We start from the raw sequence: 18,416 nt of genomic DNA on the forward strand, positions 1-18,416 counted from the left end.
TACCGTTTCTATCTTGACTTTGGGCATGTTTCTTGTTGGAGTGTGGATGGAAGTCTCTCACTGCTTTAGGGTCCCATACGGTAGCACAGTACTCCATTTTCGGTAGAACCAGTCCCAAATAGGCCCTCTCCTTTATCCTGGATCGGACCTTTAGGTTTCTCTTCAGGAACCCAAGCGTCTGTAATTGTTTCATGTTAAGTATTTGGTGACTGTAATGCCAAGTTACTTGATGTCTGGTACTGTGTTTAGCTGTCGACCGCACAAGAAATAGGTATGGCGGGTGGTGTTACTTTTTCTGGAGATGGTCATGACTTTTTTCCAGATGAAACTCCATTTGCCATCTATCTGCCCAGTTTGCTAGTCTGTCGAGGTCGGATTGGAGCTTGTAAGTGTCTTCATTCGTTTTTATGGTAAGATACATCAGTGTGTCGTCCGCAAAGAGTCTGATGGTACTATGCTTTACATACTCCGGTAGGTCGTTGATATACATTAGGAGCAAGGCAGGTCCGAGGACCGAGCCCTGTGGCACGCTGGGTAGAACTGGGGTTTCTTTAGAGGCTTTTCCATTAAGGACGACTTTCTAGCTGATCTGTTGTCTGCCACTGAGGAAAGACCGTATCCATCCTAGTGTGTTACCCTTCACACCATACTTCGTCAGTTTGAATAGGGGTTTATTGTGAGCTACTTTGTCAAAAGCCTTCGAGAAATCCATCACAATTACATCGGTCTGAGTTCCTTTTTCCATGTTGTTGACAATTTCCGATGTGTATTCAATACGTCGTGACTCACAACTCCTCTTCTCTTCGAATCCGTGCTGGAGTGGGTGGGAAAAGGTGTTTCATTAGTTGGCTACACATTGTGTGCTCCATCAGTTTACACAGAACGCAGCTAAGCGACACTGGTCTATAATTAGCTGGTTTGTTCGACATTTGCCTTCCTCCAGATGGTGGGTAGGTGTTGCTGCTGCAATGACTTATTGAAGAGAGTGGTGACAAACGCAAGTTCCTTGAGGACTCGTGGCTTCAAGTTGTCTGGTCCGGCTGCCTTTGATGGATTAAACACTCCATTGACTGTAATGTTAATATCTGCCATGTCATTCTCAAACTCATTTTCTTGGAGGATCCTCTGGTCACACATCAGGGGCGTAGCTGGGATATAAATCCTGTGTATGCACGTAAACATTGACTGGTAAATGTGTGGTTTTTTTGTTTGTTTAATGACAACAATTTTAAAGCTTAAAAAAAGCAATTGATATAAATACCAGTGGGTTTATAATTAGAAATACAAATAGTACGAAAACATATGCAAGTTTCTTAAAATGAATGAGTGGTAATGATTTAAATGTGGGGATTTTAGCAGATATTTTCAACTAGATGCCACTGACAATATTTCATAAAATAATGTTAAAGTAGAATAAACACGAATTGTTATCCAACATATTATTACTAAAAAAGAGAAAGCTCAACAAAACCAAAGTGAAATGTGAATAAACCAAGAACAAAACACGAATGGAGATGGAGACCTTGAAAACAATACAAGAAGGATATGACCAGCTGATCGACGACACACGGCATGGAAATCTCGGTCAAATACAAGTTATGTCACCACCTCTAAATTAGAACTTGGATTGTGACAACAAAACCATTCTAATGACCATAATAAAAAATATCGACCTCCATGTCACACAACGAAAAACATATTTTCCTATATCATCATGATGGCGAACATACAACTTGTCAATAGCCTACATTAACCTGCAGCTTTTGAAACCCTGTGTTGTTAATTTGTTGTCAGCAGTCGACATCTATATCATAATGAAGTCATGAATTTATCCAACATATCCACATGTATTTGGACCGATGACCGAATCAACTGCAACAGGAAGAACCAAGAATGTAACTGTGAGGATTTTATGATCGGAAAAAAGGTCCCTTCATCGTACAGCGTAGTTGTAAATGGTCCCTTTTCATAATGTTATGATCGAGTACTGAGGTAGACGAGACTGCTGTGTCCCCAATTTCAGGTTCAGGAGGTTAATACAGCGCAGCGCATCGTCGATATACCTGAAAGAAAATTGAAGGACTTTGATAGTTTTTTTGTTCTGATCGGTCAACAATGATTTTAGCCTCGTATGAAAACAAAAACACGGTTTATTTCTATTGGAATGCATACAGTTTGAACACAGACGGAAAGTCTTGCCACTGAACTTAACAAAGATATCGTCAACCTGGAACTCAATCATTTATTTTAGCCTTTGTTATGCTTTTCACGAAATGCTGTACAAGTAACACTATATTTATACCGCTGTTCGCCCTTCTTTTTGAAAAGATCGAGGATGTTCAAGACTGATCAATAGATCTTTTGAATTCTTCAAAATCAATATTTCATTTATTCCACTTACCCAGTCACAATACGACTGTGATCCTGATTAAATGGACAAATAATGGTATCAGAACTTTCCATGATGCTGAGCAAGAAGATGAGCCCGCGATAAAACGTTATTTATAAAGATTCTTGTGAAGTTTCGGAATCCAATGCAAAGGAGGCAGGTCCGTATCATTATCATTAACGTGACTTGTGTTCGAGAAGATTTTAATACAGAAGGGTGATTAGCGTCTCTTGAAAACTTGGAAAGTAAATAGATAGGGTTACATTGGTTATCAAGCATTCTAGTTCTGTTTTTGCAAGAAGACAATGTAATAGTGTTTGCAGACACAGATTAAAATATTAGATTCTTTGTCAGCACACACGAATACATGCAGATTGTTTTGTGTGGTTTGCACATCGGAGTCAGGAAATACAGACTTTGTGTTTTGTTGTTTTATTGTAATTCAAACGGCTTATTTCGTTAAATCGGGTTCAGTATATCAACCAATAGTTGCTAGGTAAGTCACTGAGTTAAAGACGGACTTAACTTATCTTAATTACTTATTAGAAACTATGAACATGCCCCTTTCCATGAACGATGACTCTTTTATGGATGACTGTTCCATCGGATTAGACAAAATTTTCACGAAATATGACAATGTAATGATTGTTGGTGGTTTAAACTTTGATGTTTCACATCCAACAAAGGTTAAATCTTTGTTGGATTTGTGTGATCTCTTTGTAAATAAAATCACATCGCCTACCAGCTAAAGACTGCTATCCATCTTTAGTTGATGTAATCCTCACTAACCGTCCTACCCTTTGCTTCCACACAGTTAAGTTTGGATGTGGCGTTAGCGACTGGCATAACTATATTGGCATAGTAACAGCCCCTAGGCTACCCAAGGATAAATGTAAATTTCGTAGTTACAGAAATTTTGACAAAGCAAGTTTTAATCATGATTTAAGTAATGTGCCTTTTGACGTAGCTTTTACTTTTGAGGATGTTGATGATGTTTATTGGTACCATGAATGTATGCTTAAAGATGTAATTGATGAACATTTACCAATTAAGGAGAGAAGGATAAAGGTAAATAAGCCCCCTTTTTTAAATAGCGTACTTAGAAAAGCCATTTACAGGAAGCGAATATTATTTAATAAATACAAGAAGTTCAAAAATGCAGAAAATTGGGAAGCTTATAGGTGTCGGAGAAACCTTGTTGTTAAGATTAGGAGAAAGTCGGTCGGTAATTACTTTTTTGAATGTTGTAGCACAGGCCGTAGCTGTAAAGACTTTTGGCCCAGTAAAGCCTTTTTTTCAAATGAATGTAGAAATGATCAAAGCATTGTACTTGAGGAAAACGATGTAATCTCTGATCAGAAGAAAGTATGTGTTATTTTTAATGAATATTTTACTGATATAGCAAATGATATTGGGAAAGAGCTTGATGGTGAATGGTATTTTTCTGATCACCCAAGAATTGTACATATCCAAAACAACATGAAACCTGAGGCAGATGAGGGGTCCTTTAACTTTAGCGATGTCAGTACTGCAGAGGTAACGAAACTTATATCAAATTTAGACTGCAAGAAATCTACTGGGGTGGACGGAATTTCTGCCAAAATGCTAAAAGCAGGATCCGAGGCCCTAAGCCCCCACCCTTATCTATGTTATTTAATCATTGTATTTTACAACAGCAGTTCCCAGATACCTTAAAACAGGCACAAGTAATACCTATGAATAAAGAAAAGTACAGGCCTGTTAGCATTTTACCCACTCTTTCAAAAGTATTTGAAAGAATTGTACATACACAACTTAGTGATTTTTTAGTATATTTTTTAATCCTTACTTAGCAGCTTTCAGAGGGGGTTTCGGGTGCCAGTCTACTCTGCTTCGTCTACTTGAGGATTGGCGTCGGGCCTTGGATGATCGTCAGTATATTGGTGCAATTCTGATGGATCTCTCCAAGGCCTTTGACTGTATTCCACACAATCTGCTACCGGAGAAGCTGCGAGCCTATAGGCTGGATGAGATTGCAGACAGTTTCATCGGCAGCTATCTCAGTGGCAGACAGCAGCGGATAAGACTTTGCCCCGATGTCAACGGACTGGAAGCTGCTGAGGAAGGGAGTCCCCCAAGGGTCTATTGTCGGCCCACTGATTTTTAACATTTTTCTTAATGACATTTTTACGTTTCTAAAAGACTGCGATTTGTACAATTATGCTGATGACAATACCCTTTCATATATTAGCAACTGTTCTTCAAACCTTAAACTTACTCTAGAAAAAGAAAGTATATTTTTACTAAACCTTTTTTCAGCAAATGGTATGAAAGCAAGTCCTAGTAAATTTCGGACCATATGCATAGGGAAAAATACCTGTGACAACATTAGATCCTTTTCTATTGGAGACCAGGTAATTGATTGTAAAAATAGTGTTACTCTGCTAGGTGTGGAGATTGACTCTTTATTGAAATTTGATAACCATGTATCTAAAATCTGTAGAAAGGCCTCCAAACAATTAGCTATTTTGATAAGAATTGGAAATAGTCTTACCAAAAAGGGAAAGATCATTTTTTAATCTTTTATTTCATCTTATTTTAATTACTGCCCCTAGCCTGGCATTTTTGTAGTCTCGGGCAACACTCGAAAGATGGAAAAGATACAGGAAAAAGCTCTGCGTTTTATTGAAAATTAATTTTACCTCACCTGTGATAGATATTTTACACAAAAAAAACCTCACACTTTTACACGTTGTTAGAAGGAAGACTATATTATATGGCTACAGAAGTCTTTAAAATTTTAAATGGGTTATTGGTTGTTAAAAATAATGTTGAATATAATTTCAGCCAAGAGAACACCATTAAGGTACCAAGAGTCTTTTCGTTTTGAGGCTTCTCAAGTGTGGAACAGTTTGCCGAATGAACTAAAAAATATCCAGAGCTTTCGCAGACTGCTGCACACTTGGGACGGCCAGTTGTGTTCCTGCGCCATATGTAACTAGGTTTGTTTGTTTGTTCCAACCTTTTTTTTTATCATTTCTATAATTAGTTTTTACCATGTCTTGTGATACCATGATTCGATGCTAGTGCTCTTATTTATTGATTTCTTAGTTTGTGAGCATCTGGCATGAATCTTTGTGCAGCATCAATTTTAATATAGATTTTTATATATACTTTGTTCTATACATGCCAAGTTGTTTTTAATTACTACATGCTGTGATTTTTTTTTTCTTGACCTGTGTTTATAATGCCTGTTGTTTTCTGCATGTTGTCTTATATATCCTGTTTTTATACCTTTGTTTGTCGTAATAATAGCGCTACAGAGCTACTGTTTCCATTACAACATATACGACTCTAAATAAAAATTCTTGTATTTTGTTACAAGGTAGGATGTTTGTATAGGTGGCTGTCGTCCTATCGGGCAGGGAGAATGGTCACTTGGTAATAATATGCTAGCCTACATCCTAAGCGTACGAAATCAGGGTATGGTGGGACAGGAGGTTACAGAATGATGCCTGACTTTGGGTAGCCTCAGAAGACGAGACAGTTTCACTGCGAGGGGATCTTCTGACTTGGTTTCGAAATTTTGGTACCATTAATTTGTTCGTCGTTGTGGTATTACCATTATTAAATGTAAGCTTGAAATGATCTTTTTTGACTGTGGAAAAAAACCACGAGGTTTTCCGTATTTCTACTTGAGCTTAAACATCCTGGATATAAATGTAATATAGTCCTTAATTTTAAAACATTAAAACAAGAGGCCCAATGGGCCTGAATCGCTCACCTGGTATTAATCTCACAAATAATCTTTAAAGTGGACTAAAATACAGCTACAGGCAGAATATCAGTGTTTGACTCATAAGAACCTATTAAAAGATTTAAACATATGACGCCTGTGACCTTGAATGTCGAACAAGGACATAAGGTTGAACAGAGTTTATAGTCGTCAAACCAAGCATGCTTCTGGCAAAATATCATTACCCTTGACCTTTTGGTTATACAGAACAAGTCATTTAAAGATTTAATCATATATTGACCACTGTGACCTTGCATACGGGCGAAGGTCATTCATTTGAAAAAACCTGGTAGTCCTTAATCCAGGCATGTTAATGGCCAAATAGCATCACCCTTAGCCTTTTGCTTATTGAGAAGAGGTTGTTTAAAGGTTTTAAACATATTTGACCCCTGTGACCTTTAAGATATGTCGAGGTCATTCGTTTGAATAAACTTGGTAGTCCTTCATCCTAGCATGCTACTGGCCAAACAGCATCATCCTAGGACTTTTGGTTATTGAAAAGATGTTGTTTAAAGGTTTTAAACATATTTGACCATTGTGACCTTGAATAATTGTCAAGGTCATTCATTTTAACAAACTTGGTAGCGCTTCAACCCAGCTTGCTACAGGCCAAATATTATAACCCTCAGCATCTTGGTTATTGAGAAGTAGTTTTAAAGGTTTTAAACATATTTGACCCCTGTGACCTTGAAAATGGGTGAAGGTAATTTGTTTGAACAAACTTGGTAGCCCTTCATCCCAGCATGCTAAAGGCCAAATATCATCACCCTATGCCTCTTTGTTATTCAGAAGAAGTCGTTCAAAGATTTTAACATATTTGACCCCTGTGACCTTGGATATGAGCGAAGTTCATTCATTTGAACATATTTGGTAGCACTTCATCCCAGCATCTAACTGGCAAAATATCACAACCCTAGGCCTCTTGGTAGTTCAGAAGAAGTTGTTTAAAGGTTTTTAACATGTTTGACCCCTGCAACCTTGAAAATGGGAGTAGGTCATTTGTTTGAACAAACTTGGTAGCCCTTCATCCAAGCATGATACTGGCCAAATATCATCACCCTTAGCCTTTTAGTTACTGAGAAGAAGTTGTTGAAAGGTATTTTACATATTTGACCCCTGTGACCTTGAAAATAGATGAAGGTCATTTATTTGAACAAACTTGGTAGCCCTTCATCCAAGCATGATACTGGCCAAATATCATCACCCTTAGCCTTTAAGTTACTGAGAAGAAGTTGTTGAAAAGTATTTAACATATTTGACCCCTGTGACCTTGAAAATAGATGAAGGTCATTTATTTGAACAAACTTGGTAGCCCTTCATCCAAGCATGTTAATGGCCAAATAACATTATCCTTTCCCTCTTGGGTATTCCAAAGAAGTTGTTTAAAGGTTTTAAACATATTTGACCCCTGTGACCTTAAAAATGGGTGAAGGTCATTTGTTTGAAAAAACTTGGTACCTCTTCATCCCAGCATGTCACTGGCCAAATATCATCACCCTAAGCCTCTTGGTTCTTCAGAAGAAGTCGTTCAAAGGTTTTAACATATTTGACCCCTGTGACCTTGAAAATGGGTGAAGGTTATTTGTTTGAAAAAACTTGGTAGCCATTCATTTCAGCATGTTACTGGCCAAATATCATCACCCTAGGCCTTTTGGTTATTCAGAAGAAGTCGTTTTACAGGTTTTAAACATATTTGACCCCTGTGACCTTGGAAATGGGAGAAGGGCATTTGTTTGAACAAACTTGGTAGCCATTCATTTCAGCATGTTACTGGCCAAATATCATCCCCCTAGGCCTTTTGGTTATTCAGAAGAAGTCGTTTTACAGGTTTTAAACATATTTGACCCCTATGACCTTGGAAATGGGAGAAGGTCATTTGTTTGAACAAACTTGGTAGCCCTTCCTCCCAGCATGTTACTGGCCAAATATCATCACCCTAGGCCTCTTGGTTCTTCAGTAGAAGTCGTTCAAAGATTTTAACATATTTGACCCCTGTGACCTTGAAAATGGATGAAGGTCATTCATTTGAACAAACTTGGTAGCCCTTGATTCCAGGATGCTACTGACCAAATATCATCATCCTAGGCCTTTTGGTTACTAAAGAGGTTGTTTAAGTAAAAAGTTGACGCCGGAAGGACGGACGACGGACCTCGCACCATGGCATAAGCTCACTTGCCCTTCGGGCAGGTAAGCTAAAAATCAATTTCTTGAATTTATGTGTAGCACGTGCCTACTCGAGCCTAAAGAGCTACGCTACTGCCCTGCCTTTCAAAGACATTGGTGACTGGGCTGAGAAGACAGAGTGAAACTGTTTATTGAGGAGGTTAGCCTCCTGGGAACAAACTATGCCTCTCATAATCCGACAGACTTGTTAAGGGTTTAGCGTCATCACAGTAACTAATGTCGTATGCAGTCTCGACGCTGTCAGCAGACATTATGGCGTCATGACATATTCCAGTGGTGCAGAGAATGTAGGTGGGTGTAACCCTGGGAGTATGTGACCCGGTCAGATTACACCGACGATGGGCTAACCACAGTTTTTTTCTCTCTCCAACTTTCTAACATATGGTCATGTTTTACCTTACGATGTCAATAAACCACACCAATTTTATCAAATTAGGAGAAACAAGCAACACATTACTTTATAATTAATTAATTTTTATTTAAATAGATTTTGCAGTAGCTAGCACACTATACATGTTTAAGTGACACTCATTCCACGTAAATCATCCTCCAATTACACAAATTGTACAATACGACATGTGGGCATATCAAACTTCAGTGAACCGTGTTTATAACAAAGGAACCCAAGTCAATATGTCCAAGAAGCAATGAGTTCAAATTTCAGGCAACATGCAGAACAAAAAACAAAACAAAAAACATTTAATCTTTTTCCCCCATCTCACTTTTACAAAATGGACTTTAGTTTCATAAAATAATGTCCTAGTTTTGTAAAATAAAGACTTATACAGTAGAACCTGTATATTTTGACATTCTCCCCACATTGTGTCCAATAGTAACGGTTTATCTTTACATGTCCTGGGAATTCATAAGGGGACCATAAGCTTGACAACTGATAAATAAACAACGGAACACAAGCTTGACTTTTGATTATAAACAACAGAACATAAGCTTGATTGTTGATTATAAACAACATAAGCTTGACTGTTGATTATAAACAACATAAGCTTGATTGTTGATTATAAACGACGGAACACATGATTGACTACTGATTGTAAACATATTTAACTGTAGATATGTATAGCTTGATTACTGCAGACCACTTAACAATCATCATTAATATCTCTCATATATAAATTGTTACAGACTGCATTTTTCTTTTCGAAATTTAATAATAAATGTGAATATGAAGAAATCATAAATCCTCAACATAATTCAGCATTTTTTCCAGTTTTCAAAATGTCATTATAGTAATAAGTAACCAATGTTACTTATATCAGTGACTTGAGCAGCTCTCCTTACAACCAGACCAGAGGTAGAGGATATTGATAATGGTCTTGCAAGACTTATTTTGTCCTTGTGCCAAGGTTTTATCCAAGGCGAAAGTGTATACTCCATCACTCAATTAAAAGACGTCAAAAAAAAATTCAAGTACAACAAAATATTTGATCACAAATTCATGGTGCTGTACAGTAATGCCTGACGATCTTGATTGTAATTCCTGTGACTTATCACAGCCAAACACATCATGTAGACAAAAATAAGATGAAAAATACATTCAGTTTGCAGGATTTGACGTAAAATGTGCATTTGTTTTTTTAAGTAACAAAACTATTAGAGACTTAGACTGAAGTTTGACAATGATCACCACATTGGCTGGTGTAACTAGGAGAAGTAACTGTAGTTTGACAATGATCACCACATTGGCTGGTATAACTAGGAGAAGTAACTGTAGATTGACAATGATCACCACATTGGCTGGGGTAACTAGGAGAAGTAACTGTAGTTTTTCCCTTTTGCTGTCAGAGCTACAATCAGTAAAGAAATGTTGTTGGTCATATTTAATAGTCATGATTAAAAATACATATTTGTTTACTACTAATATAAAATTAACGTTATACAAGTAAACACACTTACATTTTTGCTTAGATTTTAGTTTTTAACAACTTATTTAAAACGTTTGACAAATTTTCCTTAACTGTTAAAGCACAGGTAATAGCCTCATCTGTCAATACACCTATAAAATAGTGATTATATTAAAGGTGTATTGACAGACGAGGCTAGTACCCGTGAAGAATGGCTCTTGATGTTGCCAAGGGGAGATAACAAATGTCATAATGCATTAATTCAACTTTTCAATCACACAAACCACTATTATTTCCATACACAGACACACTCTGCTTAAAAAGAGGTCAACAGGACCTGTATCTCTCATTTTCATTTTCCAATTCTCTCAAATTTCAAAACAAATTAAATTCAGACTTTCAAGGTGTAACACAAAGGCATTGAATAAAGAAAAAAATAAAATAAAATATATTCATATATAGTGACAGTAGGTTTCAATTTTTGTTTTTTTTCTGGATACATAATAATTCTTCAATTACCACAGGGGGCCATTATGAAATGTGGAATCAGAAGTTGGGGATGGGCTTATTGAAAAGATATTGACAATTTGATAACCCTGAAGAGGATCGGTGGGCTTATTACCAGGCATGGTCTCATTGCCAGATATTTGGTACCAGGAGTATTAAAGACAAAGAACAAAGTCAATCCTCATACAACATTGGATGTTTTTAAATCTTGCTTATCTTACAAGTCTTTCTCTCAAAATGTCTAAAACAGCAATAAGATTCAAAAATTTAACTTATCTAAACATCAAGCTTCAAATTCATGTAAATGTATTTTTCATCTTAACTTAAGGATACATTGTGGCCGTTAATAATTCACTTAATGGACCTATACATGGAGTTATCTGTTAGAATATAAAAGTTAGTACATCTGTACTGTAGTAACTGGGTACAATAAAGGAAGTCTACCACAGTATATAGTGTCGAGTATCTAACACTTTCACCACTGTAGACCATAATGGACTCATCCATATCAATGCACGGTAATGTCTACTAAAGTTACATAGGGGTGAAAGGGTTAAAATGTACCATAGTATGTACAATATCTACTTAATCTTTTAACTTGTTTGTGTTTTATGTCCTATAAACAGCAATGGTCATTTAAGGACGTGGTAGCAGAATGTCAGATGCCTTAATCACTCGGGCTGAGTCGGCCACTGTGGCCCCTATGTGCCTTAACCACTCGGGCTGACTCGGCCACTGTGGCCCCTATGTGCCTTAACCACTCGGGCTGACTCGGCCACTGTGGCCCCTATGTGCCTTAACCACTCGGGCTGAGTCGGCCACTGTGGCCCCTATGTGCCTTAACCACTCGGGCTGAGTCGGCCACTGTGGCCCATATGTGCCTTAACCACTCGGGCTGAGTGGGCCACTGTGGCCCCTATGTGCCTTAACCACTCGGGCTGAGTCCGCCACTGTGGCCCCTATGTGCCTTAATCACTCGGGCTGAGTCGGCCACTGTGGCCCCTATGTGCTTTAACCACTCGGGCTGAGTCGGCCACTGTGTCCCCTATGTGCCTTAATCACTCGGGCTGAGTCGGCCACTGTGGCCCTATGTGCCTTAACCACTCGGGCTGAGGGGGCCACTGTGGCCCCTATGTGCCTTAACCACCCGGGCTGACTCGGCCACTGTGGCCCATATGTGCCTTAACCGCTCGGGCTGAGTCGGCCACTGTGGCCTCTATGTGCCTTAACCCCCCGGGCTGAGTTGGCCACTGTGGCCCCTATGTGCCTTAACCCCTCGGGCTGAGTCGGCCACTGTGGACCCTATGTGCCTTAACCACTCGGGATGAGTCGGCCACTGTGGACCCTATGTGCCTTAACCACTCGGGATGAGTCGGCCACTGTGGACCCTATGTGCCTTAATCACTCGGGCTGAGTCGGCCACTGTGGCCCTATGTGCCTTAACCACTCGGGCTGAGTCGGCCACTGTGGCCTCTATGTGCCTTAACCACCCGGGCTGAGTTGGCCACTGTGGCCCCTATGTGCCTTAACCACTCGGGCTGAGTCGGCCACTGTGGACCCTATGTGCCTTAACCACTCGGGCTGAGTCGGCCACTGTGGCCCCTATGTGCCTTAACCACTCGGGCTGAGTCGGCCACTGTGGCCCTATGAAAATATCCAAGTTATATGTATATATTATTTTTGACAATCAATACTTTTCATACAACATAAATATCTTCAGAAAATGTTGTTGTTTTTTGTCTACCTATTCTTAATGGTATATTCTTTGATTAACTCCCGAGAAACAGAGAGCTTAATTTTGAATCTCTATACATACAATTTTTATTTGAATTTCATTAATTTAGAAAACATATGTTGAATATACCTAAAAGTTTTGTGTTAATATGTGGTTAAGCTAACACAGCTTTGATTGGCCCAGATCTAAAGTACTAAATCTATAAATACATATACAGGATTTTCTCTGATTAAATATCCTTAAATCTTGAGTATAATTATGTGATTTGTCAAAACTTGAGCAAACATCAATGATTGAAAAGTTGCAACCTTGATAAGTCTCCATCTTCATATGGCTGACATATTGATCTAGACTGCCAGGAAAGATCCGTACTGATTCTGGCCTGAACAAACGATACAGACAAGGACCTAACCATACACAGACAAAGACCTAACAGTCCAGGGCCCGTATTCATGAACTGTTCTCATGCTCAAGCATGTCTACACTTAAATCAAGTGATACGGTCAGAAAGTACTGTGTAACCTTAAAACAATATTCGGTTTGAAGTCTCTTCAATGTATTTTCTAATCCTCAGAAAAATGTATTTTGTTCTCAATTTATCACTGAAACAAAAATATGGGTTTTAGCGAAGTATACAAGTTTGAGCATGGTTTCATTAATATGGGCCCAGGAACTGTCTGAAATGTCACTACATAGCTGTATCTCTCTTGTAACCAGGGAGACTAGTTCTTAATAGTCCAGTCCAGGAACTGTCCGCAGTGTCGCTACACACATTGCTGTATCTCCCGTTAATCAGTGGCTACACACATATGTAGCTGTATCTCCTGTTAATCAGTCACTACACACATATGTAGCAGCTGTATCTCCCGTTAATCAGTCACTACACACATATGTAGCTGTATCTCCCGTTAATCATTCACTACACACATATGTAGCTGTATCTCCCGTGAATTATGTGCACAGTTACACTCTTACTGTGCTATTTTCACATATGGCTACAGGAACTGTACCTCAAAGACCCTATAATGTTTCTTTTTTATTTTGCAAATTTCAGGTACCAGGTATCTCAAGTTTGATAAAAACTTTGATAAATTTGAAATAAATAAAATTCTAAATTTGAAAATCAATACAGATATGGGTTACAGTTCCCACAGCTTCTTCAAATAAATAGAGAAATGTTACAGTACAGTATTTCATTCTACTCAAATCACTCAATTTTCCTGAAAATCTGTTTTTGCAATTGTCAAGAGTAAATATTTTTGAGGTATTTAAATTCACGACCCACAAATTAAAATGAAAATATTGAACTCAAAAAATGCAAGTGATCTGCAGTATGTATAAGTACGGCCCAAGCCAAATCTGTCACAGAATGGGGTGGGCTTATACGTGAACACAGGCTTGTCACTGGTTTATATCAGGAACTGACTTCCACTATCAAAATACAAACTTACAAACATTTTCCTACAGCACATACCCACTTACCCAAAATAAAAATGTAAATAAAACATTATTTATGAACAAATTTTATATAAAATGAGGTGGTTACGCGAAACATGTATCGACATATATCTCTTCTTTTACTACAACTATTTTCTCCCCGACTCTCACACAAGAACCACACAGAAATATATACTTCTCTACTTCAACACCTTTTTATCTTTATCACAAATATCCATAGAATAAACACTGTTTCTACTGTTGCCATGGTTACTAGTCTAAAAGGATTTATGATAAATATGGTAACCATGACAACATGAGATAAGTGTTTATTCATTATTGCTTTAGACATCCAATCATATGGCATGCCGCCATTGACACCTCTGTATGATCACAGATCACCATGGAGACCTACGTATGATCACATATCACCATGGAGACCTGTAATTATTTCATATCAACATGGAGAACTGTTATGACCCATATCACCATTGACACCTCTGTATGATCACATATCGCCATTGACACCTCTGTATCATCACAGATCACCATGGAGACCTACGTATGATCACATATCACCATGGAGACCTGTAATTATTTCATATCACCATGGAGACCTATGTTATGATCACATATCACCATGGAGACCTACCTATGATCATATATCACCTTGGAGACCTGTAATTATTTCACATCACCATGGAGACCTATTTTATGATCACATATCACCATGGAGACCTACGTTTGATCACATATCACCTTGGAGACCTGTAATTATTTCACATCACCATGGAGACCTATGTTATGATCTCATATCACCATGGAGACCTACGTATGATCACATATCACCATGGAGACCTACGTATGATCACACATCACCATGGAGACCCATGTTATCATCACATATCACCATGGGGACCTGTGTTATCATGATCATCACACATCACCATGGAGACCTATGTTATAATCAGCACTGTTACAACATTTGTCGTATCATGTAGTTTAGAATGCCACCATGTCTGAAGTAGGTAAGCTCCACATCTGTGTCAAAACGACAGCAAACACTGAAGGTGCGTCCGTCACTTAACTGAAACAAACAAAACAATGATAAATGCAGGGTTAGAAACCGATTTATATTGTATTAGAGCCCCGATACATTTCCTAATAAAAAAAGTGTCACTAGAATCAGGTAGATTAATAGACTCTTACACTACCTTAGGGTGTTAGAGAGAAATCTCCAACCCGTGGGGTGATTTATTTGGTTAACCCATTCACCCCTAAAGTCACATTTTGAACATTGCCAATTCAAAGACTAGGCAAGTCCAACTTAAAACTGTAGGGGTGAATGCATTAATAATCACCCCAAAGGTTGGAGGTTTCTCTGTAATACCCTCAAGGTATCACCCCAGTCCTATGTTTAAAACGAAGAATGTTCAGCATTTGTAATCTGTTTGATATCCTGATTTACACATGACCTCTCACGTCAAAAGCTGATTACGATGTCATATCTGATTGTTCCCAAGACGTCATAGTATTGTCCTTTTCTGCTGCAATCTTTCATACCCTGAGAGTGACATAGAAATCTTTAACAGGTAAAACAGAGGGAGACAATTCAGTCAAAGATAGGAGAATTAAACGTCAAATTTCAATGAACTGTGAACTAATGACTTTATATGACCCAGTTTTCTGGTAATATTCTGGTAATTGTTTACTATCAAATATCACTGACCTTTATAGTCATGACCTGACCAGCTTTAATGTCGTCTGGAAGGTCGATAGAGAAGCGTTCCTTTCCGGTCAGTCCAAGGCTCTCGGCAGTCTGACCAGGCAGGTACTGGAACGGTATGATTCCCATACCGACCAAATTACTACGATGAATCCTCTCGTAGCTCTCCGCGATCACAGCCTTAATACCCTGAAATCCAGAAGTTTTACATATATCAAAAAGTGCAAGTTTTTACTGACTAAAAGCCTTCCTTTAGGAGTTTGACAAGGGCCTTTGATTTGTTTGTCAATGAAATTAAAACATTAAGTGCGCTAAGGAATTATGAATAGTGAAAAGTGGAAGACATGAAGATAGGGCATGCTTGTGGAGGCACGGTAGTCAAGTGGTAGGACGCCGGGCTAGTGTCCGAAGGGTTGCGGGTTCGAGTCAACGGCACGGCACTGTGTTGTATCTTAGAGCAAGATACTTTACTCCGCTTGTTCCAGTCTACTCAGCTGTAAATGAGTACGTGGTTGGGCAGTACTAGAATTGTAGAATGCTAGCTGTGAGCGCCGAAATGGCAGCACCGGCTATATGCTCCCCAGGGATTTGAGAAAGTCATTGGCTGGTTGCAAAGGCCCTATAACCACGGATAATAATTTGTGAACCGCTTTGAGACTACCTACGAACTAGGTTGTGATAAAGCGGTATACAGGAACCTCAAATTATTATTATTTATTGTTTTACTGCAGGTCCCTTATCCATGAAGACATATTTTGACCCCCTGAGTCCTGTATTATAGTGAATGCTAATCAGAAAACAACATCAGACCACTATATCTGAAACTAGTTCATAAACAAATTACTATGTTTTACCCACGCAAAATGTTTGGGAGTCTACGATACAACAACATCAAAGGGACTTTTGTCAATAAAACAAGATAAAAGGACTGGAGGACATTCACCCAGTCTGGATAAATCAAGAAGCAGACTGGACGTTAGGAAATACTCATTTACTTAACGAATTGTTAGCAACTGGAATTCCCTACCCGAGAACGTGATTCAAGCACCAAATCTAATAACTTTTAATAAATTTTGGGAAAGTGATGAAAGGAGATTCACAACAACATTGGAGTGACGTTATTGTTATAGACATTTTTATATATTATGATAAAATAAATATGGACGATGATCTGAATAAAGAGGCAGATATGCCTGCGTTCAGAATAAACTAAGTTAACATGATAAACTACAGCAACTTAGAGGTTTTATGACATAAGGGGAGATAACTCCAAACGTACCAACATCCAGGGACCTTTAGCAGCCCAATCACGTGATGATCCTGACCCATAATCCTTCCCAGCTAGTACAATCACTTGTTGTCCTTCACTGCGATACCGCTCTGCTGCGTCAAAGATGTCCATCTAAAATATACGCAGGCCAAAAAAATTGAATTAAGATTAAAAGTTTCAGAACAAAATAAATGAAAAGTGTTTAATATGTTTCATGCAAATACATGCAGGTTCATAGCTGACAGAAAGAACACAACAGTGAGCAAAACCAATATACATTCCCTACTTCTCTTTGTCTACAGCCAATCATAAATCAAGACGGTGACCTTGACCTTGTAACAAAGAATGTACAAACCTTTTAACCTTTTTAACTTGAATAGTTATTTGATCTTTTAACTGTATGACTTTAGAAATCAGAGTTTACATGGATACAAAAATCTAGGTAATATTTTTCAACAACAAATAGACAATTTGACAGATACAGTTCCCTCAATAATCTGTATTTTTTAATTTCACTGATTTTGTTTGATTTTTTTTAAGATGCACCCAACCTCCAGACAATAAATTTCAATGTTTACCTCTTCTCCATTGGGTAGATAAGCTGTCCTTGGTCCCGGTTTGGAAACAAATTTATTGACCAATCGGATGTTAGCGAACGTTCCACGTGTCATCACGGCATCATTGCCACGTCGGGATCCATAAGAGTTGAACTGTCTGGGAGTTAAACTGTCAACAACAGAATAATAAGTCACAACATCGTAACATTGAGATGTTTGATGTATAAATACATTACTAAGAATGGTATCGTGGACCCGGCCTCAACCAAATAACATCTGAAATAGAGTCGACAGGATACCAAGAGAGCTGGAGAGGGCTATACAATACATTGGGCAGGATATATAGGGGGAGGGCTATACAATACACTGGGCAGGATATATAGGGGGAGGGCTATACAACACACTGGGCAGGATATATAGGGGGAGGCCTATCCAACACACTGGGAAGGATATATAGGGGGAGGGCTATCCAACACACTGGGCAGGATATATAGGGGGAGGGCTATACAACACACTGGGCAGGATATATAGGGGGAGGGCTATACAATACACTGGGCAGGTTATACATATGTAGGAGGAGGGCTATACAATACACTGGGTAGGATATGTAGGAGGAGGGCTATACAACACACTGGGAAGGATATATAGGGGGAGGGCTATACAATACACTGGGCAAAATATATAGGAGGAGGGCTATACAATACACTGGGCAGGTTATACATATGTAGGAGGAGGGCTATACAATACAATGGGCAGGATATATAGGAGGAGGGCTATACAATACACTGGGCAGGATATATAGGGGGAGGGCTATACAATACACTTAGCAGGATATATAGGGGGAGGGCTATACAATACACTTAGCAGGATATATAGGGGGAGGGCTATACAATACGCTGGGCAGGATATTTGGGGGAGGGCTATACAACACACTGGGCAGGATATATAGGGGGAGGGCTATACAACACACTGGG

General features: G+C 38.7%; 1 protein-coding gene and 1 long non-coding RNA gene across 5 annotated transcripts in view; one reads left to right on the plus strand and one right to left on the minus strand.

Moving 5' to 3' along the window:
- Positions 1-8,805: 8,805 nt before the first annotated feature.
- Positions 8,806-18,416, minus strand: part of LOC110441759 (cytoplasmic aconitate hydratase-like) — a 48,803-nt gene continuing 39,192 nt past the window's right edge. For 2 of the 4 annotated variants that reach the window (XM_021485003.1, XM_021485002.1), the window contains 4 exons: positions 17,464-17,611; positions 16,895-17,017; positions 15,619-15,804; positions 8,806-14,976 (listed from right to left, as the gene is read on the minus strand). In XM_021485003.1, coding sequence (XP_021340678.1) covers positions 14,866-14,976; positions 15,619-15,804; positions 16,895-17,017; positions 17,464-17,611 — 568 coding nt within the window. In that variant the 3' untranslated portion in view covers positions 8,806-14,865. The remainder of the gene's footprint in view (positions 14,977-15,618; positions 15,805-16,894; positions 17,018-17,463; positions 17,612-18,416) is intronic. The other 2 variants (XR_002461914.1, XR_002461915.1) reach the window with 2 other exon arrangements.
- LOC110441761 overlaps positions 17,734-18,416 on the plus strand; it is a 9,284-nt gene continuing 8,601 nt past the window's right edge. Inside the window, exon 1 of the long non-coding RNA XR_002461916.1 lies at positions 17,734-18,001. This is a non-coding gene — a long non-coding RNA (uncharacterized LOC110441761). The remainder of the gene's footprint in view (positions 18,002-18,416) is intronic.

This window comes from Mizuhopecten yessoensis, unplaced genomic scaffold (genome assembly GCF_002113885.1).
Source record: "Mizuhopecten yessoensis strain PY_sf001 unplaced genomic scaffold, ASM211388v2 scaffold716121, whole genome shotgun sequence".
In the NCBI taxonomy this organism is placed as follows: Eukaryota; Metazoa; Mollusca; class Bivalvia; order Pectinida; family Pectinidae; genus Mizuhopecten; species Mizuhopecten yessoensis.